The sequence below is a fragment of the Anolis carolinensis genome, chromosome 1 (assembly GCF_035594765.1).
Source record: "Anolis carolinensis isolate JA03-04 chromosome 1, rAnoCar3.1.pri, whole genome shotgun sequence".
Taxonomy (NCBI): domain Eukaryota; kingdom Metazoa; phylum Chordata; class Lepidosauria; order Squamata; family Dactyloidae; genus Anolis; species Anolis carolinensis.
In genome coordinates, this window is record NC_085841.1 from 283,103,481 (window position 1) to 283,128,043 (window position 24,563).

General features: G+C 40.9%; 1 protein-coding gene across 2 annotated transcripts in view; it reads right to left on the bottom strand.

Annotated features, from left to right (window-relative positions):
* Window positions 1–3,308: 3,308 nt before the first annotated feature.
* Window positions 3,309–24,563, bottom strand: part of mettl15 (methyltransferase 15, mitochondrial 12S rRNA N4-cytidine) — a 206,200-nt gene continuing 184,945 nt past the window's right edge. The window contains exon 7 of one of the 2 annotated variants that reach the window (XM_062967772.1): window positions 3,309–3,465. In XM_062967772.1, coding sequence (XP_062823842.1) covers window positions 3,438–3,465 — 28 coding nt within the window. In that variant the 3' untranslated portion in view covers window positions 3,309–3,437. Of the gene's footprint in view, window positions 3,466–12,417; window positions 19,575–24,563 lie in introns of those variants that run through there. The other variant, XM_062967771.1, reaches the window with a different exon arrangement.

The following is a 24,563-nucleotide window of genomic DNA, read 5'->3' on the forward strand; positions in this document are numbered from 1 at the left end:
GGTAGGGCAACAGGACTCCCTTCTTCTGTGCTGGCAAGCAGCAGGTGGTAGCAGCAAGAAGTGGCCAAAAGCAGGTGTTTTAAAGGCCTTCCTCCACCCTCTTCTTTTCCTCCTTACCCCAGAGTAGCAAGGTAGTAGGGCTGGAGGTAGGGCAACAGGACTCCCTTCTTCTGTGCTGGCAAGCAGCAGGTGGTAGCAGCAAGAAGTGTCCAAAAGCAGGTGTTTTAAAGGCCTTCCTCCACCCTGTGTACAAAAATGTTGGCCCTGGGATGATATGATATATTTGTATAGAACAGACATTTGCTGCTTTGGCTTATAGGCTAGATTTTGGCAAAAAGAAAAGTAGCTGGAAAAGCCAGAATGTGCGTAGGCAGGAACAGGACACAGATTTGCCTTACAAGAATACTGCAGCTGAAGTGCTGTGTCTAATAAGTTTAATGGTTTTCAAAACTTTGGTGCTGTGCCTTCAAGATCCCAACTGGTAGTAAATAAAGGCTATAAAAACCCTGTTTATGCAAAGTGACTGATGGAAAATAGTTTCTGCTTGTGGTAGAGCACAGGAAACATAATCTTGTCTTGGTGGCTGTGTGGAAAATTGGCTGAACAGAAAGGAGGGGATGGATGGGTTGCACTAGTTATTGTGAGGGGGATTTCTTTTGTGGCTGCAGCATATAAGGAGGCAATAAACACAAGATGTGCATTTAAAAGGCCACAGAAATTGTTACAAAGACAGCATTTGGAGTAAATCAATATAGCTCCAAAGTCTGAATAACAGTGAAGCCTGAAGTCCCCTTTTCCTAGTAAGAAACTCTTTCCCATCCTACCAGTGATGAGTATATGCAAGGGATGGTGAATAACAGAGAAGAAAGCTCATTTAGTTGGGTTTTTTTCATGTCAGGAGTGACTTAAAAAACTGCAAGTTGCTTCTGGTGAGAGATAATTAGCCATTTGCAAGGACGTTGCCCAGGCGAGGCCAGATGTTTTGATGTTTTTACCATCCTTGTGGGAGTCTTCTCTCATGTCCCTGCATGGAGCTGGAGCTGATAGAGGGAGCTCATCTGTGTTCTCCCCAGGTTGAATTCGAACCGACAACATTTAGGTCAGCAACCCAGCCTTCAAGTCATCAGTCCTGCCAGCACAAGGGTTTAATCCACTGGATAAATGGATAGATGGATGGATGGATATTGACTTAGGCTTGGAATATTCAGGTGTTAGAACTCCCAGCAACCACAGGAAAAATTGCCAAGGATGAGAATCATTGATAGTTACAGTCCAACAATTGTGCAATTCCCACTTCTTATATGTGTGTGTGCATGTAAGAGAAACAGAGATAAAGACAGAGAGAAGGATACTGTCATGGCAAACTTTATACAGTGAGTCCTTCCTTCCAGGACCCCTTGCATACCAAAATCCATGCATGCTGCTCAAGTCCCATTATATACAATGGGAATAGTAAAATGATACCCCTTATATAAAATGGCAAGATCAGGGTCTGCTATTTCGCAGACAAGATCTTGCTGCTCCGCCGGGAACTCCCTGCCACGATTGATACAGTAATTGAACTTGAGACCCCGTGGCCACTCGCTGGGCACATCCTGGACCGGTTTACCCCGCTGGATGCGGAGGCTGTCGATAGGATCATGACTGAAGCTAGGCCGACCACCTGCTCCCTCGATCCGTGTCCCTCCTGGCTAGTAAAATCTTGCCTGGAGGGATTACGTGGATCTCTGTTGAATATAATAAATAGCTCCCTTGAGCAAGGAGTTTTTCCAGAGGGCTTAAAAAAGGCGATGGTATCTCCGCTGCTGAAGAAACCAGACTTAGATCGTTCGGTTCCCTCTAGTTACTGCCCAGTCTCGAATTTCTGGGCAAGGTGGTTGAGAGGGCAGCAGCGGAACAGTTGCAGCAGTTCCTCAATGACACAGCCGGACTTGATTCCTTTCAGTTCAGCTTCCGTAGAGGGCACGGGACAGAGACTGTGTTAGTTGCCATCACAGACCAGCTTCGCTGCCAAAGGGATCAAGGCGGATCAGCGCTGCTCGTGTTATTGGATCTTACAGCAGCATTTGATACGGTCGATCACAATCTATTGACCCACCGCCTAGCCATGACGTGGGTTAGGGGGATACTCCTTAAATGGGTGTCCTCCTTCCTCCAGAATCGGGGACAGCGGGTGGTGAGGGGAGGGATGGTTTCCGAGTGGTCTCCGCTAACTTGCGGGGTCCCACAGGGAGCTATTCTCTCTCCTCTATTATTTAACATCTATATGCGACTGCTTGCCCGACTGGTGCAGAGCTTTGGGCTCGAGTGCCACCAGTATGCTTATTTTGAGGATGGAGGGCCAGCCGGACTCCGTACCCGATAGTTTCCATCAGTGCCTTGAGGCCATTACTGGATGGTTGCATGCCAGCAGGTTGAGGGTGAATCCAGCGAAGACGGAGATCCTTTGGCTGGGCCATCTGGGTGGGAGGGAGATCCAGCTGCCTACCCTGGATGGCAAGACACTACGTCCGTCATCTTCTGTAAAAAGTCTTGGTGTCTTATTGGACCCTCTGCTCACAATGGAGGCCCAGGTCTCTGCCGTGAGCAGATCTGCATTTTTCCATCTACGTCAGGCTAGGCGACTGGCTCCCTACCTATCTAGGAGTGACCTGACTACGGTGATCCAGGCGACGGTCATCTCGAGGCTCGACTACACCCTCTACATTGGCCTTCCTCTGTCAGTGATCCGGAAACTGAAGCTGGTGCAAAATGCAGCGGCTCGTCTTCTCGCCGGGGTGCCGGCAAGGTGGCGTATCCCCCCAATTCTACAACAGCTGCACTGGCTACCGATTGAGTACCGGATTACTTTCAAGATACTGGTACTAACCTTTAAGGCCTTACATGGTTTGGGGCCGGCGTACCTGAGGGCCCGCTTATTCCCCTACCAACCCCAGAAATTACTTCGGTCCAAAGACCAAAATTTGCTTGAAGTCCCTAACATACAGACTTATCATTTGTCTTCTACTAGGCAAAGAGCCTTCTCGATTGTAGCCCCTCATTTAGGGAATGCCTTGCCAGTTGAAACTTGAACTATCTGAAACCTACTTGCCTTTCGGAAAGCCTGCAAAACCTTGCTCTTCCGACAAGCTTTCGATGGGTGAAAAACTCGGGGCTATGTCTGTTTTTATTGTTGTTTTTATTGTTGTTTTTATTGTTTTTATTCTTATTTTAAAGCTAAGTATATTAATATCACTTCTGCAGATAAATGAAAATGACAGTGAAATGTTATACATTGAAATTATGGATGCATACATTTCTCTAGCAAGGTGAGATAAATAATACAAAGGCTGAAAAAAGAGATATCATTCATCACTAATAGTTAGCTAGCCTACACAGATGTAACAACAACAACAACAACAAAAATAATAATAGTTTTATTTCTTGCTCACCTCCCCTCACGGCTCAAGACGGGTTACAGCATAACTAAAACATAAACAAACACATAATCATATTAAAACACTCTGTAAAATACATATATTAAAATTCATATTAAAATACACCAAACAAAACTTAGGCATACAGTGGAGTTTAAAATTTATCATTAAAACTGTCTGGGTCTGCTGGAAAAGATCAGTCTTCACTTGTATTTTAAATTCCAATAGCTGGTTCAGCTGTCGGAGCTCTACCGGCAGGACATTCCACAATTGTGTAGCGACCGATGAAAAGGTCTTCTGGGTGGTGGTTGCCACTCGGGGTTTGGCTAGTTGGAGTAACTGCCCCCCACCAGAGGATCTAAGTGTGTGGGGTGGATTGTACGGGATAAGGTGATCCCTTAGGTAATCTGGACCCAAACTATGTAGGGCTATAAAGGTTAAAACCAACACCTTGTATTTTGCTTGGAAACTAATTGGCAGCCAGTGGAGTGACTTTAGGATAGGTGTAATATGCTCACTCCTAGATGTTCCTGTAAGCAGTCTGGCTGCCATATTTTGAACCAGCTAGAGTTCCCGAACTTGGTACAAGGGTAATCCAATGTAGAGTGCATTGTCCAACCATGAGGTTACAAGTGTGTGCACTACCATCTTCAGGTCCTCCAAATCTAGGAAAGAGAGCAGTTGGCATATTGGCCAAAGCTGATATTAAGCATTCCTGATCTTCGCTTCTACCTGGCCTGACATTTGAGAGACATATCCAGGAGCACTCCCAAGCTGTGAACACACTCTTTTGGGGGGGAGGGGGGGAGCCCATCCAGTACTGGTTGATACACCATTCCCAGATTAGGATTCTTGATGGTAAGCACCTCTGTTTTGTCTGGATTCAGTTTCAATTTGTTTTTCCGCATCCAGCCCATTACCTCCTCCAGGCATTCATTCAGAGGAGACATACTGTCCTTAGCTGTAGCTGCTTTTGAAGGCATTGAGAAATACATTTGGGTGTCATCAACATACTGATAACACCTGCTCAATGCCTATGGATGATCTCTCCCAGCGGTTTCATGTACATTTTTAAAAGCATTGGGGATAGAATGGCACCTTGTGGGATACAACAAAGCAGCTCCTTTTTTGAGGAGCAGCTATCCGCAAGCACTACCATCTGGATACTGCCTGAGAGGTATGACTGGAAGCACTGCAGCATAGTGCCTCCAATACCCACCCCTATCCCCTGGCATTCCAGAAGGATACAATGGTTGATGGTCGCTGAGTGGTCTAGAAGCAGCAACACAGACACAGTTGAGACAAAGTGTTGAGACAAAGATCATCCTCTAAGGCAACCATAGCAGTCTTAACTTCATATCCTCCTCCGAAGCTGGTTTGAAATGGGTCAAGGAAGGGTGTGTCATCCAAGACTGCCTGAAGTTAGTGGGCCTTCTCAATCACCTTGACCAAAAAAAGGGAGGTTAGACACTGGTCTGTAGTTATTAACATCCAGGAGATCCAGGAAGGGCTTTTTCAGCAGTGGCCTAACTGCTGCTTCTTTTAAACAAGATGGAAAATTCCCCTCCCTGTTGTATTTGAGATCAAATTGCATCTCCTCCCTAGACGACCAGCAAAGAGGAACAGGGATCAAGAAAACAGGTTGTCCTCCTTACCATCCCCAGCAGCTTGTCCACATCAACAGTACTCACCAATTGAAACTGATTGAGTGTAATGCTACTCACAGAGTTGCTGGACACCTTGTTGTCTTCTGCTCCAATGACAGCGTCTAAGTCAGCTCTTATGCAAGATATTTTATCTGTGAAGTGACTGTTAAAAGCATCACAGTGAGCTACTGAAGATTCTAATAATGGGTTCAGAGGGGAGGGCACCTGGGTTAAGCCTCTCACCTCTCTGAACAGCTTAGCTGGGCAGGAATCCACAGATGCAATGCGTGCAGAGAAGAAAGTTTTCTTCACTGCACGTATTGCCACCTTATGGCAGCAAAGGTGCCCTCTATACCATGTCTTGTCACATAAAAATTGAGTTTTCCATCATCTGCACTCTAGTTGTCATCCTTCCCATTTCATTTCCATGAGGGAGTCTGATTTGTAATGGGTTGAAGAGGACATTTGGGAGTGATCATGTCGAAAGTCCTGGTTAGATTTTGATTCCATTTATTGACCAGGGATTTGGCAGGATTGTCGGTAATACCAACCATAGAACCCTCTAAGGCTGCCTGGAATCTCAAAGGATCTATTAGCCTTTGAGGGCAGACCATTTGAATAGGTCCTCTGCCCCTGCAAGGGTAGGTTGTAGCTGTGATACTAGCTCAGACCAGGAAATGATCTGTCCTTGACAACTCAAAGGTACTGATGACCTCCACTCACACATATCTGTATGTTCTTAGCTGAAAATTACACTAAGAGTATGAAACTAGTTGGGATAGGCCCATGTTTGTCATGGATAACATGAACTGCAGAGATGCACCTGACAAACTGCCTTCCAGTGGTATGTTGAAATTGCCCTAGAAGAGCGACTCCAGCAACACCTCCAAGACCAGTTCTGTGAGCTCAGTCAGGAAATCTGTTAGGCAGTGGAGCAGATGGTACACTAACTGAACCTTCAGTCTGTCCCTGGTTTTCTGACTCAGATACACACACTCAATATGATTCAGCTTCCCTAATAAGTGCTCTGGCTAGGTTAAGACGGTCTTTATAGACCACAGCTACTCCCCTTCCCCGGCCACTTTCCTGCTCACTGACACAGTATCCATCTGGGAGAGTTTGGATCCAGATTGGAGCACTATCATCTCCCAGCTAGGTTTCAGTGAAGCATGTCAGGTCAACCACTTCATCCTTAAGGAAATCATAGATTATGTGTGTCTTATTCTCAACTGACCTGGCATTACTTAAGAACAAGATGAGGTTTTGTGGGTGGTCTGGCTTACTCTTCAAGTTCCTCAGGCTGGCAGGGTAACTGGAAGGTGGGATAGTTACTACCGTGTTTCCCCGAAAATAAGACAGTGTCTTATATTAATTTTTGCTCCCAAAGATGCTCTAGGTCTTATTTTCAGGGGATGTCTTATTTTTCCATGGAGAAGAATTCACATTTATTGTTGAACAAAAAAATATGAACATTTATTATATACTGTACAGTAGCTGTCATCACAAACCAGTATAACCAGACAAACTGAATCCTATCAAGAATTTCTTGTCACTATCATTATTTCCATGTACAACACTCTATGGTACGTACATTTACCAATCCTGCATGCTCTGGTGTTCTGTTCGGCAGGCATGCTTCCAAACAAAACCTTTGCTAGGTCTTACTTTCGGGGAAGGACTTATATTTAGCAATTTAGCAAAACTTCTACTAGGTCTTATTTTCTGGGGATGTCTTATTTTAGGGGAAACAGGGTAAACACTTTCTCTCCTTCCTCTATAAAGGTATAATTACCCTGACATCACCATATCTCCCTCTGCCCTCCATTCAGGCTTTTTCTAAACTACAGCTGGTTACTGCTTGTTTGTGGTAACATGGGACATAAAGGCAGGAAGGACAAATGCAGTAATGAGATTTATGAAATTGTTAATAAACTTAACAATCTGATTCAGTTCTATTTATTTTGTGTAGTTGCCATTTAAATTAACATCCTGCTCTTTACCAGAAGGAAGGAGTAAAATGTCATCCAAGATTTTACTCCCCCTGTCCCCTTGTTTTTTATCTTTACTTCACATGCATTTCAAGTATTTCTCCAAATTTTAGAAGTCCCCCAGATTTTTTAATAAAATGTCTAATTTTAGTAATATGTATCCAATACGTTGGTTAGAAATAGCATGAAGGAGAATGAGTCACTGATGCTGCTAACTTTAAAATCCCTTAACACAATTCATCTCAGCTGAACTATTCTTGAAAAAACGTTTGGAAACTTGTGACCTAAACATCGTACTTTCCTAACTCTGAGAGCCTAACAAAAAGCCAGAAACAAGAAACTTGTGAATTCAAAAATCTCAGAGCACTAGGCTTTGGCTAAAGAAGCAGCATGGAAATGTGGTCTCTCATTTCATTAATTAATAATTGACAGAATTGCAAATTAAACCAATTAAATTTAAAGAATCAAACTTCATTAAATGTCTAACTTAATTGATTTCAATTAGTTCATTCTTATCGTGGACGGGGCCATATAGTGGTTCATTGACTTGTTAATATATAACATATATTTGTCTTTAAAGTTCACAATTCTGTCTGGGTATAAACAGGAAAGCAATATAGTCATTAAACACACAGTCATTAAACAATCTTGACATAATCCTTCATGTCATAACAATGCTGAACTATATAAAAAAACAGATTCAATGAGAAAATGTATTATGTAAATAATTAACTCTTCAATCATAGGACACTGTTACTAGACTTTGGTTGTTACCAGAAAATTATAAATGATGGAAATGTTTCATTTATTAATCGCCTCCATTTAAATTGCTTACCTCCCCTAGAAAGCCTGTACTTCAGAAGGATCATGTTTTATCAAAGTTTTTATTGTGAGTCTGTGGCTAGCAGAAATCCCAGCTGGGCCCCTGTTCCCTCTCAACATTTTCATCTCTTCAGCTAGTTTTGATCTGTTTCTCTTGAGCTCAACCTTGCGTCATTCAGAAAAAAATAATTCAAATTGCATCCCTCTCAAACTGGTTCATTGAGAATTTTACCCTCTGCTTCCACAAAGGATGAATTCTCTTGTTCAATTAGCATAGTATCCAGACATGTACTGTATATCAAGGACTTTTTTACCTGTTTACAGCCAGCTTTTAAACACCACAGCTGGAAATCTTTTTGCAAAAGCCGAGATCAAAACATACTGAGCACCAAAATAAATAGGTACATTTAAAAAAAAAAACCTAATACATCATACAAGGGCATCATAAAATACAAAGATCCCATTGAAAAGGCAAGGTTGCATAGCTTCGGTTTCAATTACATGCCAACAAAAAAGAAAACAGTCTTGGCACATCACTGAATTTTGTTTTCTAAGACATAGTATTTCAGTAAAGATTGATTTATGCAGTTGAATCTACAAATGACTATTCAGAACCAAGGCTCATTGGGTTCAATGGTTTTATTCCAAGGTAAATGTACATAATTAGATATCAGCAAAAATACTTTGCAATCAGGTATAGCAAGAAGGCAGTTGCAATGTTCCAGTGAAACCACAGAACCATGACTAGAAATTTGATGTTGTTCTTTGAATGTCAGAGACCAAGGTTTGAATTCCTGATGAATCATGGAAGCCCAGTGGCTTTGAGTTAGCTCTCAGCCTCAGAGGAAGGCAAAAGCAAACTACCTTTAAAGAAATCTTGCCAAGAAAACCTCTTGATAGGTTCTCCTTATGATCATGACAAGTTCGAAACTATGTGAAGGCACACAACAACAACAACAACCAAATTGTTGGTTTTACCTAGAGTAGGAGTGTTAAACTCATTTTCACTGAGGGACACGTCAGCTTCATGGTTGCATTCAGAGAGCCTCGTGGGCCACGTAAAATGATGTGGCGGGCCAGATTCAGCCTGCGAACCTTGTGTTTAATGTGTGTTAGGAAGTATGCAAGTTGAAGTCCAAAACACCTGGAGGACCAACGTTTGCCCATGCCTGATCTAAAGGAATGATCCAGGAAATTGGAGATTTTGATGATCAGGGTGCTGCCTGTGTTTCTTAAAGTTGCAACCCTATGCATACTTACATTGGATTAAGTTGTAATGACTCAATGGATTTACTGCTCAGTAGACCATGGCCATTGAGAAAATTTGGAAATCATAGCACATGAGTGTAACTTTCCCATGCTCTGCTCCTCACTAGGTGTGCATAGTTTTTTTCTCTGTGAAGCTTGCTGTTTGCAAGAATACTACACAATTATTGTGTGGATGAGAAGGGGTTATCTTTCAAAACATGGTGTGGAATCTTGCTGGGTACACATTTGTGTTTACTCTATATGTATGATGACAGTGTTTCAGAAGAAAATAATGAAGTACAATAAACTGCTATTACTGATTATAATAATAGCAACATAATGAGGTTAGCAGTTGATGTTAAAAAGGGACATTTTAGAACGAAGAGCAGGATACAAGCAGAAACTATATACAAAAGGAGCACTGAGAACTATAGACTGGGGAAGATTCTGAACAGTGGACTCAGCAATTAATAATTATGTTCTTGCATGATATTGGAGGGAGTTTCCAAAGATTAGTTCATTAATTCCTTAATCTCTATCAAAAAGGTAAGCTGGCTGTTGATGACATAAGAGACAACACAAATCAAGGAACATGAAAGGCACTGCAGGCTAATTCAACTAGAGAAGTCAGCCATAGCAGAGCACTTGATGAACCAATCTGGGCACAGTATATCATTTGAGAATACAGAAATGCTGGACCACTCTAAGAACCATGTCAGACTACACAGAGAAGCCATTGAAATCCACAAGCATGTGGACAATTTCAACAGAAAGGAGGAAACCATGAAAATGAAAAAAAAATCTGGTTACCAGTATTTAAAAAACTCTATAATCAGGACAGTAAATAAAGAACAACACTCTGAAAACAGGAATTCCAGACATGAAACAATCAGGGCCAGCTAACACCTCCCAACAAAGAATTCCCCCAGGCAGGAATTAGCCGGGCCTTGAGCTGCAAGACCAATAAATACTAAACAAGGTGATTAATTACAACATTTACACTTGCCTCCAACAGACAAGACTTCTTTCTCCCACACTGGACCTTCCACAGATATATAAACCTCCCTTGCTTTGTTTCCAATATACCTCACAAAAACCCACATCAGAGACATTTTGTCCAAGATGTCACTGCTATAACAATAGAGTGAACAAAATGTTAAACAAAATTAACTAATGCCTTTTCCCCATGAACATATAAATTATTTTTCCAGGAAAATAATGATGTAGATGCAAACCAACAAAAGAAGTAGAACTGAAGCATAAAGGCAGCACTAGATGGCCTTCTTCTTAAGTTATGCCACTGAACATTTTGAGAACTGCCAAATGGAGACTTCAAAGGATACTGCTAGAATAGGGGTGACCCAGGGCTCCCAGGGCTTCTTCAGTCAATTAGGTTGAGAAGAGACGTTTTTAAAACCAGGAAGTTAATTCTATGGACATTATCCCACCCGTTTCTAAATACTTCAAAAACTGTTGAAAAACATGTTAATGTGGGATTTGTGTATTGATAGTGTTTAAATGCAATTTGTGTCTTTCCTGTATTACATACTGATTGCATCATCCAGAGTGTACTATAGTCTGGAAATAGTTAATTACTAAGAAGCTCTAATGACCTTGATGTGTGGCTGGAACTGGAGTCCAACGGAGTCCATCCAACGGAGTCCATCACATGACTCAGGGAGACATCTCCCTTGCATCCGTCATGGTCCAAGTGTTTTGAAAGTGTTACAAAATGGGGGGGGGGGGAGTGTGGCGTTGTCAGAAAGGGGGAGAAATCCTTCCAAAAATCCCACCTCTGACACCGATTGTGGAGAAGGATGATGTTTTTATTAAATTATCTATATATATAAAAGAGTGATGGCATCAGGGCAGTGGACAAAACAACAAAACTACAGGCCCCCCAACCTCGAAATTTGACAGCACAACCCATCATCCACGCCTCTAGGTTGATACAACAAAAAGAAAAGAAAAATAAAGTCCTAATTAGAGGGAGAGCAATAATTGTTTTTATCCAATTGCTGCCAGTTTAGAGGGCTAATCTCTGCCCACTTGGTTGCCTAGCAACCAAGGGACAGCCAGGTTTCAGTTAGGGGACAGGCAAATTTAGGCCTCACTTAGGCTTCTTCCACAGATTATCTAATTTGCACTGGAATATATGGCAGTGTAGACTCAAGGTCCTTCCACATAGCTATATAACCCATTTATAATCTTATATTATCTGCTTTGCACTGGATTATCTTGACTCCACACTGCCATATAATCCACTTCAGTGTGCATTTTATACAACTGTGAAGAAAGGGCCTCATATAATCCAGTTCTGAGCAGATAATATAAGATTAGAAATATACAGTAGACTCTCACTTATCCAACATAAACAGGCCGGCAGGATAAGTAAATATATTGGATAATAAGAAGGGATTCAGGAAAAGCTGATTAAACATCAAATTAGGTAATCGTTATACAAATTAAGCACCAAAACATCATATTATACAACAAATTTGACAGAAAAGGTAGTTCCATGCGCAGTAATGCTATGTAGTAATTACAGTAGAGTCTCACTTATCCAACACTCGCTTATCCAATGTTCTGGATTATCCAACACATTTTTGTAGTCAATGTTTTCAATATATCGTGATATTTTGGTGCTAAATTCATAAATACAGTAATTACTACATAGCATTACTGCGTATTGAACTACTTTTTCTGCCAAATTTGTTGTCTAACATGATGTTTTGGTGTTTCATTTGTAAAATCATAACCTAATTTGATATTTAATAGGCTTTTCCTTAACGCCTCCTTATTATCCAACATATTCGGTTATCCAACATTTTGCCAGCCCACTTATGTTGGATAAGTGAGACTCTACTGTACTGTATTTACAAATTTACCAGTAAAATATCACAATGAATTTGAAACACTGACTACAAAAACATTGATTATGAAAAGGCAGACTGTGTTGGATAATCCAGAACATTGTATAAGCGAATGTTGGATAAGTGAGATTCTACTTTGATATGAAATAATTTCTAGGATAGAATAATGCAGAACAATATAATCTCTAAAACCAGGACAGTAATAAAGAAATAAAGAAATAAAGAAAGTAAATAAAGCAAGGAAATTGGAAATTCCACAAAGGAAACAATCAGGGCCAGCTAACACCTCCCAAGAAAGGATTCTTCCAGAAAGGAAGCTGAGAAGGCAGTGAAGCACTATGTATTACCAAAGTCATTATTATTACTATCATTACTATCCTTACTATTATTATTATTATTATTGTGTTGCGGTCAACCGTGAAAATGAATACAATCTGGCTCCAAGTATTCAAAAACACTAAAATCAGAATATAAAAAAATTAATGTGGTATAATAAAACAGAACAATACAATCTCTAAAATCAGAACACTAAATAAAGAACAACACTCTGAAAATAGGGGAATTCCACACAGAAAACAATCAGGGCCAGCTAACACCTCCCAACAAAGGATTCCCATCATCAAAGTCTGGCCAATCCTCTGTTTTCTCAGGGCCACAGACAGTAGAAGCATATAAAATATCGCAAACAACACCACTCTGAAAACAAGGTAATTCCAGACAGGAAACAATCAGGGCCAGCTAACACCTCCCAACAAACAAATCACTCAGGGAGGAAACAGCTAGGCTTTAAATCTGCAAGGCCATTACATCCTAATCATTTTTCCTAATTGCAGCATTCATACTTGCCTCCAACAGACAAAAAAAAAAACAATCAGAAATATTGCATATTCACAACCTTTAGGAAATAATGTCCCCTGATGGCACAGCATGTTAAAGCGCTGAGCTGCTGAACTTCTGGACCGAAAGGCCGCAGGTTTGAATTGGGGGAACTGACAGAGCCCCCACTGTTAGCCCCAGCTTCTGCCAACCCAGAAGTTCAAAAACTTGTAAATGTGAGTGCATCAATAGGTACTGCTCCGGTGGGAAGGTAACACCGCTCCATGCAGTCATCCCACATGACCTTGGAGGAGTCTACGGACAATGACGGCTCTTCGGCTTAGAAATGGAGATGAGCACCAACCCCCAGAATCATACATGACTGGGCTTAATGTCAGAGGAAAACGTTTACCCTTTACCTTAACTACCACCAATTCCTCAATACTTTATTTCCCATACCACCATTCTTCGCCACAGCAACGCGTGGCCGGGCACAGCTAGTATTATATATATATATAACTATATCCGCTGCCACCAGTTATTAAAGATGTTTTGTTTAATCGCTGCCACCAATATAATGATGTTTATTTTAAAACGCTGCCACCAAATTATGCTGTCCCCAAATGTTAAGGGGATTGTCAATTCTTGCCACCACTATTGGAAGATTTAACCACTGGCTATTTAGAGAGGAGACTTTTATTTTTCTTCTTTCTTCTTGTTTATTCTTGATGTGTGTATGTATGACAGAGACTGAGATGTTTGAAGGAATAATAACACATTTATTTAGGCACAAGCTTGATGGTTACAATAACTTTTCTTCTTGTTTGAGGCATGTTACTGAACAGTTGCAAAGTTATATTGAGGTGTTTCAAACTTTAAAATTCCACTTCAATCACAGAATATCTGTTCCTAGTCAGGAAACAGACTACCTTAAAATAAGTCACCAAACTTATTTTAGACTTGACTCAAAATCCAACCTTTGAGCCACCCTGATTCTCCAACTAAGAATCAGTCTTAACTGCAATTCCTCCAATTACAGACTACCTTAAAATAAGTCACCAAACTTATTTTATCCCTGATCCCCTAACTTACGATAAGCCTTCCCTGAGCTTCAACAGAGCCCACACTAAAATCAACCTTCCCTGTAGTTCTCTGACCACAGACTGACTGACTGAGTTTCCCTCCAAATTCTGCTCTTTCTTCAGCTAACCCAGTTGGCTCCGCCCCCTTCTCCATGGCAACCACTCATGAGAGCAGAATAACTGAAATATTAACCCTTTTTAAAACACAGTTAAACATGGCTTTTAAAACACAGTTAAACATGACATCTATAAATCAAAATAAAAACACACTTCTTTACAGGGAGTATCAGAAATCATCTCCTGAGCTCAGGAACTGCTTTAAAGCTGGAGAAACAACAAAAAACATGTGGGGTGGGATCTGTCAAATTTGCCTGCAATGATTTGATTTGGTGATGTGTGGGGATGGGCCTTCCTATGGGCAGTGTCCTACAAAGCTTTGATGCCTCGGTAGTCTTCCAAATTCCAGCCATCTGATCCTTGCCTTGCACATTTTTTTAAAATGTATTCATTCTCACATTTCAAAATTGCACTTTTCCTGCTTTTTTTCCCCCACGATTTCAAAGTTCACAAGGGATTTTTTAATTTTAAAAAAGGGAGTGGGTGGGAACCACACATGCTCATGTGACAAATCTGAAAACAAATAATTTGAGAATACAGGGGCAGAAACAATAATATGTGATGAAAAATGAGAAACAATATGATTTGCTTTCTAATGCAATGGAACGGTAATGTGACACTCCCCTCTCCCCATAGGATGGCATCCTATGTCACTTCCTAATACAAAAGAATTACTTTCTTTGATTTAAAATGATGTGAGTGGTGCAAAAACAATGGAATAAACTTTCCTTTTCTTAAAAAGCATTTGGAAACAAAAATGAATTATTTTGTAAGGACTGAGATAAGAGCTACGGCTCTCCATTATGGGTGGGCCAGTTTACCTCCCTTGCTTCTAACAGTTGTCTACATGCTAGAATGCCTTTATTGATACAATTACCTTGGGTTCTTTCAGGACCTTCAGATGGCCCTATCAGGACAATTATCTTCTGGCAATTCTCAAATTATTAATGTTGCTGATGGCTTGCTCAGAGAGCATGGAAACGCTTCCACAAGATAACTCTTATGTGCTCCATCTATCTATTTTGCACCCTTTCTTCATGGGTTAGTATAGGAACAGTAAAAGCGCATTAGAAAGAGCACAAAACAAACACATGCCCAAACACAGATATCTTTTGCAATAGAGGGTCTATGAAAAATCCTTGAGCAGGCTCCTTTCTTTGGCATATTGGTTTGTGAATAACTCTAGAAAAAAAGCTCTTTTAAACTTCGCAGTGCAGAGCATTCAGCAGAATATACCATTCAACTAATATATTTCCATGGTCAAAGATTTGTCTTTTGCATGCAATGAAGAACTGAGGGAAAATATATCTGGAGATGGAGGAACTGTATCTGTTTCTGAGAGTTTATTGCATACTATCCTCTCAGGACTTTCATCAAGGTGACAATTATGCTAATTAGCCTCTCTAATCTCCCAATAATTCAGAACAACTAAAAATAGGCCCTTGGAAATAAGAAATCATCATAACATCACTGGAAAGCTGAATCTACTTTAAAATTGGAGTCACAGCTTCACAGATTCCACGAAGCAGTCAACTCATAAAATTGATCAAACTATTTTCTTCCGTCTGTGGCTCCTTGCTTTCCAGGGTAAAATGCCAGGTCCTAATAATAAAAAAAGCAATCAGAGTTCAGATAGAGGAGAATGAGGAATACCAAAAAAGAAGGGGAAAAAACAGGAGATTGGAAATAGAGCTGGCAGAAAGACAAGATAATACCAAAGCAATTACTATCATAAAGAGAATGGAGAATGCAGACATTTTAAATACTCCTGATCTGATCATACTACAGACTTACTGGGTACCAGGCAGATAGATGTCAGTGTTTGCTGGCTAGTATGTGGAATCACTGTGTGTGTGCGTGCGTGTGTGGTGTAAACCATATCAGATGACACCATCAGAATGGGTGACACCAAAATGATGGTCTATAATTTTTTGTGCATTGTGTCAGCAGAAATGTATTGATTTATATTTAAAATATCCCTATACAGTAATGCCTTGACATACGAGTTTAATTTGTTCTGTGACCAAGCTCGTAACTCAATTTGCTCATACGACAAATCAAATTTCCCCACTGAAATGAATTGAAATGCTATTAATCTATCCCAGCCCCCAAAACACCACACATTTTGTTACCTCCCACCCGCCTCCTCCAAAGTGGCGGATGATGAAGGGGACAATCAAGCCAATGCCACCTAAAGCACACACTCCTACCCCCCTTTTCATCACGCATGCACTCCCCATCCTGGCATCCCAAATGCTGCTGCCTCTCTGTCGCTCGAGGGAGTCACTCAAAGGGCCCTCCCTTCCTCCTCCTCTCAGGCCCAACTTTGGCTTAAGTCCATAGTTGCCACCACCAGCACCACTCTGAAGGAGCCATTGATGCTGCCAGAGAGGAGGGGGGAAAGAGACATCCCTCTACACATATATTGTGTACGTCTCATTCCCTCACAATGGGCACCTGGCTCGTCCAATCCGAGCTTACATCATGGAAGGGACGAGGCCTTCGGTCAATAGCATTGAGTCTGATGGAGACATGAGGAGGTGGAGAAAAAAATTAAGGGAAGGGAAGAAAGAAAAAAGAGTGGCAGGAGGCATTGAGAGGGACTTGTGGGAGGGAAGACAGTGGTGGAAAAGGAGGCCACAAAAAGGGATATCTAGCTTGTAACTCAAATCTCTGCTTGTATCTTGAAGCAAAAAATGAGCTGAGTGATCTCAAAAAACTCACAAGTTTGGTTGCTCGTAAGTCAAGGTATTAACAATCAAACATTTTCTCCTAAAGCCAATTTACATGCTTATCAATATACCTTCAGAGCTGAAACCTGATTTACTTTTTGAACATTCTAATGTGCATGTGCTCCGGTCCGAGCTACCTTCAAAATGCATAATTTCATCTGCACGTGCTACAAGTATGCTATTGAATTCATTGCTGCCAGTTTATTACAATATCTGATTTTGTTCATATTGTCTTGTATTTTAAATACAATTTTTATATGGGAGGAAGTCCTTGGGGTGATATCATAAATTACTGCACCAACCCTAGTGGCACCCTTAAGTGTACATAGTGTCATTATGTAGTCTCATCTTTGTCCAGTTTAGTGCCCAATGTGTCTTCGAAGCTGTCCATGATATTACCTGCTATCACCTGGGGAAACTACAACACAATCTCCAAACTGGGCCTTAGATACCACTTCAGATATTCTTCTTTCCAAGTAGGATTCAAGATTCACCGTCAAAGGTTTCCTGTCCAACGTCATACAAAGTTCTTATGAAAAAAGCATACTGAAGAGCAGTTCTTATTATTATCTTTTTCAAACAAAATCTAGGCTGTGAATAGTCCATTAAAAGAGTAGGAGTCTTATCAATATTTCAAGTCCTTGATGTCATACAGACATGAAAGAGGAGAGAATACACACATGTGGATCTAGTCTTAGTGCTTCTTTGAAATAATTTTTGGAGCAAAAGAGTAAATGAGAAAGAAACTATATAAAGGAGAGGCAGAGTCATAGAATGTAATGAACGCAAGGGGTCATTTCAGCTAATAGAAGCAGCAACTTTTCTGACAACGAGATCCATTTAAAAAGCTTCTGAAGCATTGTTACCACATAGGATGTTGGAAGCTAGGCTAAACAGACTGCTGGGAAACAAAAATTCTATATTTGCCAAGGGACGGAGTGGCCGCTCTAAAAGAACATTGCAGCTGTGACTCACACAGCAGAATTAGCAACTCTTACCTTTGTGGGACTATATTTCCTCCACATCTCTTTTAGACCGTCTGGCTGATCAGAACTCTCATTTCCTTTTCATGCACTAATTTAGTTGTCAGCTCAGTCATTTTTCATTGCGGCTGAGAAAAGGAATATTTTAAAAAGATATCCTGGAAAACAACAGGTTTCTATCCTTCAGAGCCCACCCATCTCGCACCTTTTTGGCTCCTGGAGCCCAAAGATATGATATGGCACCCACCCCTTCCCCAAACACTCCCAAACCCCTTAAAAAGAAAAAGAAAACTTACCAGGCACCATTAGGCCTCTGTTCAAGCCTGATAGAACATACCAATGACACGTGAGAAGATGGGGTGGGGGATTGTTCCTGCTTCCATCTCTTAGCATTACATTGGTATGTTCCAAAAAGCATGTTGAAAGGCATAATGGTGGGCAGGTAAGTTCTTAACTGGTTTTAGGGCTTGGGGGGAGGATTGGGCATGACTAGATACCAGGATGGTATGTTGCCACTCCATGGGGAAAATGCTGTGTGAACGTTAATCTGTGCCAAAGCAGGCTTTTTAAACCCTCTTCGGTGTGGATTAAAGTGCTGTCTGAATGCGGCCTCAGTTACAGGCCTCGATCAAACTTAACCTCCATCAGGGTTTTCTTCTGTGTGGTAATTTTTCAACTCTTCTTCAACCAAGGGCCAGTCCAACCATTAAGCAGAGGGCAGAAACCACTTCAGGCAGCAGATGCTACAAGTCCCCAGACTATACCTCCTAAATCTCCTGGCCACCTCCTTGTTGGAGTATAGAGATATGTGTTCAGTATGGTCTATTGTCCCCAGAAACAGAGGACCCTACTCTGGTACACTGCCCACCTCTTGTCCCTAAGATATGTGCACAAGTTTTTCTATCCCTAATATGGACCATGTTAACCTGCCCTGATTCCTGCCCCCTTGGGCAAAGGTTCTGACTGTGATTGTTTATTTTATTGATTGTTAATTTTAACCAAATTGTTTTGTTTTGTTTTAATGATGCGTTTTACTGTATAAACTTATTGTATATTGTATGTTGTTTTGCACTGGTTGGAAACCGCCCTGAAGGGACAGGGAGATAGAGAGGTATACAAATAAAGTATTATTATTATTATTTTATTGTATGACACAGCAAACAAGATAGATATGCTGGATTTCATATCACAAAATCACAAGTCGAACACTTCCCAAGTGTCTAGGACTGTGTGATGTATTTTCGGATGATGCGCGCAGATCCCAGTAGGGTGGCCCTTTGCAGTTAACAGATTGTAATTTTGTCAATGTCTATTGTTTCCAAATGACGGCTGAGATCTTTTGGCACAGCACCCGGTGTGCCCATCACCACCGGGACCACCTGCACTGGTTTCTGCCAGAGTCTTTGAAGTTCAATCTTGGGGTCCTGATAGCGGCTGAGTTTTTCCTGTTGTTTTTTGTCAATGCGACTGTCACCTGGGATGGCAACATCAATGATCCAAACCTTTTTCTTTTCCACAACTGTGATGTCTGGTGTGTTGTGTTCCAGAACTTTGTCAGTCTGGATTTGGAAGTCCCACAGTATTTTTGCGTGTTCATTTCTCACAACCTTTGCAGGTTTGTGATCCCACCAGTTCTTTACTGCAGGGAGGTGGCACTTGAGGCATAAGTTCCAATGAATCATTTGGGCCACATAGTTGTGCCTCTGTTTGTAGTCTGTGCGATTTTCTTACAGTAGCTGAGGCTATGATCAATGGTTTCGTCAGTTTCATTGCACAGTCTGCATTTTGGGTCATCAGCTGATTTTTCAATCTTGGCCTTAATTGCATTTGTTCTGATGGCTTGCTCCTGGGCTGCAAGGATCAGGCATTATTATTATTATTATTATTATTATTATTATTATTATTATTATTATTTTATTGTATGACACAGTAAACAAGATAGATATGCTGGAAATCCAGCATTATTATTATTATTATTATTATTATTATTATTATTATTATTATTATTATTATTTTATTGTATGACACAGCAAACAAGATAGATATGCTGGAAATCCATCATCATCATCATCATCATCATCATCATCATCATCATCATCATCATCATTATTTTCCATTGCTAATGTTAAAGTAAACTTCAGCTACCAGCTCAGTTTGCTTCTGTATGTGGAATTGGATAAGTAGTACCATCAGGCACCAAAATGTCTTTGGCTAGCTTTGCCTATCACACATGGATCAATTTATACATGAAATAGAATATGCTAGTAACCATATGGGCAACAGTACCATGGACTCTACTCTCTATTTTTGAGTGAAGAGGAAGCCCATATATTGACAGTCTACTTCTTTTATCAGAAGTGAATGGGCTTGCCACTTTCTTCACTCACATATCCTTCAACTGTCTTCCAATAAGGCAGGAACAGTTCCCATTAATCCTCTGTTATGTTATATTTCCCCTTGCTTATCCCTCCCCCCCCCCCCCCCAACGCACGCACACACACTTTCACCCCTTTTCTTTTGGATACTACCTTTGGAGCAAACTCTATTCAAAGTACAGTAGAATGATTACACAAAACGCAAGCCCTGTGAAACTTTTACCTGAGGCATCCAAACAATGCCTCAAATAAAAGAGAATGGATTTGGGACACAGCAGGTAACACTGCTTTGTCCCCAATTAAACACAGACCCCATTAGACCTGGGACTTCAAGAAAGACCTGGGTCTAATGGGGTATGGGCCCTGTAAGGTCAGATTCCTGGGACTGCTTCCGCAGTCTGCCGGAAAGAAGGGATATAGACTAGATGACCCTTGGGGTTCCCCTCCAACTCTAGGATTATATGAAAATGTAGAATTGGTTAATATTGGTTTCTTCTATTGTTTAATATGACAGACATTTAATGTTGTGGCTTTATTGTTTTTGTTTTTTTTTAAAAAAGTTTTTTTGTCAAAACTTTAAAAAAATCCCTAAAATCAGTAGATGTACTATGAATCTTTCTGAAAGTTGGGGGAATGATCTCCTGTTATCTTGTGTCATTGTAAAGAAAATTCAAGGAGATTGCTCTTGTAGTTTTTTTTTACTATTGTTTATAAAATCTTTGAAAATTCCCTTAAAATCTGTGGATAAACAAAATGTTCTGAAATTGGTGGCTAAGAGTGGTAAATGTGTTCTACCATTGTAGAAAGTTCCACCTCAATGGCTGTATAAATGAGAGAGAAAGGACCCCTGAAGCTTCTCCACTTGTGCAATTGCTATAATGAAATAGTAACGGAATTTTGTTACTCTCATTACAGAAACAAACTTTTTGCCAGGTACTTTAGAAACACTTTAGAAATGAAGCACCAGCGCCCCCTTTTTTGTAATCACTTTAGAAACATTTTTTTATCTATTGCACATTCCTACTAGCTATGCTCCATTGGATCTGGCTTTATATGTTGGTCTTGTTGATGAACACGTACGTCTTGCAGCAGCTATCATGCATGCATTATAAAAGATGTAAGACCCATTGAGGACTTTAGTTAAAAAGTGAGTGAGAAATGTATTAAATAAATAAATAAATGGCTTTACTTATTTATTTACAGTATTTATATTCTGCCCTTCTCACCCTGAAGGAGACTCAGGGTGGGTCAGAATGAACATATACATGGCAAACATTCAATGCCATTAGTCATACAACATACAGACAGAGACACAGAGGCAATTTAACATTTTCCAGCTTCTGGCTTCATGAGGGTATGCTCGATTCCGGCCACAGGGGGAGCTGCTGCTTCATCATCCACTGTGACACTGAGTCCTTGGTGAAGTACTTCCTCATTCTTCCACATGCTGCTGGATGTTTTTATGGTGATGTAAATTAATTAAATTAGCCTCCCTGCATAAAGCAGTACCTAAATTTCCTACTCGACAGATGCAACTGTCTTTTGGGTTGCTTAGGTCAACAATGACTACTATTTAATGGTCAGGCACTCAATCCGACCCAGGCTGGTTTCGAACTCATGACCTCTCGGTCAGTAGTGATTTATTGCAGCTGGCTACTAACCAGTTGCGCCACATTATTTCCCAGGGAAAAGAGTTGTGTGTGTGTGTGTGTATTTCCCATTATGAGGTATTCAACAGTGTAATTCCATATTTCAATGTAAACTCTATAGTAAACAATAGAAACCAAAGTGTAAGGTTTACACAAGAGAAGAGAGTGAAATCTCCCAGAGATCTGTATTCATAGTAGCAAAATTTATCTCATTAATATGCTGGAGTCAGGGGTGAATAGTGAAAAAACCAGTCAGCAACACATTTTTTCCAGAATGTTGACACTAAAACAAAAATGGAAAGTTTCCCTAGGCATCCCCCCAAACTGGCTGATTTTCAAATGTTTGCTGGTGAAGTTGGAGTAGCTGTTGGCTAGCCATGTCTTAATAGTAATAGAAGAAGAATATTGATGGCAATGGAAAAGGGTAACTCTTTTCTAGATATTATTACAAAGGCTACAAAGAAACAAAGCAGTCAGCATAATAATGCCTTAACTTAAATCTATAATGCTTCCACATTTAAAATACTATGTACACCTCGGATCATGTCACTCCATTTCAAAAAAAAATGTAGTGGAATTCAAGAAGGTGCATAAAAGGTTAGCCAAAATTATCTTGGATTTTGGAACAAGTGTTTGATATTTTTTGGCTGGAAAAGAGTGATGACTTAGGGCACAAGAAATAAGTTTATAACATTATACAAGGTACGGATAGAGTCAAAAGAAAGAGAAACCTCCCACTCTCTCTCTTTATCTCATAATGCCAAAACTAGGGTCACCCAGCCCTTGCAGTAGATATTCACCAAAGGAATGTACTTTCCAACTGATCCATAAACTAATGAAAAAAGCTGACTATCAAAAGATGTACATGAAAAGGGCTCTTGAAAGGGAATTTGTCATCCTCAAGAAGAGTAGATCTAGCAGTGGCTGCTTCACTTCACTTCACTTCATTTCTTAATTAGTCGCTCTCCACCAGAGTGCTCCGAGCAACTTACAATTTAAAATATCATTCCACAATATAAAAACATTCAACATAAAAACATTCAACAGTGACTATTTGCAAACTAGATCTGATCTACTCAAATGCTGCTCATTAGAAGGACCCAATATTTTCAAAAGGTTACCTTTTGGACTACAATTCTCAGAATTTCTTGCAATCATGACCAATGTCCATGATAGATGGGGTAGAAGGTTGGGTAGTTGAGGTCCACAATGGATGGTTAAGCTCTGGTCTGTGATGCGTATAGTCAGCCTCCAAACTTAAAGAAATATGCCTCTGAATATCAAATGCTGGGATACTGTGAGTACCAGATGCTGTCTGCCCTCTTAATCCAATATAAGTAATAAAGCCTAAGTTCAGAAGTGCAGGGAATCGGAATATCAGATGCTGGAGAGAATTTGGAGGCAAATGGATTCACAGCACTGTTACCTTAATGCTCTTCTATGTTATTTGGTTGAGCGCTGTTGGAAATTCACAGGGCCCATTCAGACAGGGCACATGATGCTTGAGCTCCTGCGGTTTTATTAGAGGCATCCAAACGAGACAGAGAAGGAAAACTCTTTGTCCTGAATTAAATTGATACTCCATTTCCTGAAAGACCCGGGTATAATGGAGTATGGGCCCTGTGCGGACAGACTCCTCAGTAGTCCTGGAACTACTGAGGGGTCAGTCCCCACAGCCCAATTTGTTTCTTCGGTCTGGTGGGGCTGGAGAAGCAAAGAGAGATCCCACCCCGTCCCCAAATCCCTTCCTAAGTCTTTAAAAGAAAAGAAAAATGTACCTGGCTGGCCATTATGCCTTGTTGTGCTAAGAGGCAGCAGGGGGGAATCGCTCCTGCCCCCTGTCTCTTAGAGCTACATTTGTATATTCTGAAAACCACGTCAAAAGGCATAATGGTGGCAGGATAAGTTATTTTCGATGTTAAGACCTTGGGGGGAGTAGATGTCTTGGTGCCCTCCAGGAAGGTACCAGGAGGACATCTAGGCACCATCCGGGGAAAGCATGTGAATTAGGGGGAAGTGTGTGGTTGAAGTGGGTTTTTTTAAACCCTCTTCAGCGTGGATTAAAGTGCTATCAGGACACAGTCCACAATAACTCTTCATTTGATTTAGCAGCAGGGGCAGCGAAAGCTATTGTGTCCTTTCATTGTTTCCCTACCATTCTAACTCCTAGCCTTCTATGGGTGAGTCTAGATACGTTTTAAAAACTAGTCACACCGAAACTGGCACTTGCAATCTTCACAACTCACAGTAATGTCTGGCAGGAGTCTAGATCTTTTACACCTTAACCCAACCTTGTTCCACAGTAAACAAAGTCAGGGGATACTCGGAAGTCCAGCAAATTCCAGGGTGCCCTTATGGTTTGTAGCCATGTGTGTAGATGGAGCAGGTACTATTCAGCCTAATACATTTTCCACACACATACTGCCACCACCACTCTTTACCTGCACTGATAAGCACAGGGAAGGTCTTTGTGTCACCATTACTGTTGCCTTGCTGGTTAAGGAGCTCCCTGTTCGAGCTTGGCATTATCCTTGTGTCTGTTGAGGTCAGGATGGGACACCCAGCCATACGATCAACAAAAACAGGGTCACTCTACCCCTTCCTTGTTGATCACATAGGCACTCTATTATGACCTCAGCAGAAACAGCCATGAAGACCAGGTTCTTGCAAGGAGCTCCTTGGTCAGCAAAGCAGCAGCAATGGTGATATGAGGACAAGGAAGTGGACCAGTGGGACTGATGCAATCTTGGGCAAGCTGGCCCAGCACAGACCCGGAAAACCTCCTGTGCACAACTGTCCAAGATTAGCCTATAGAT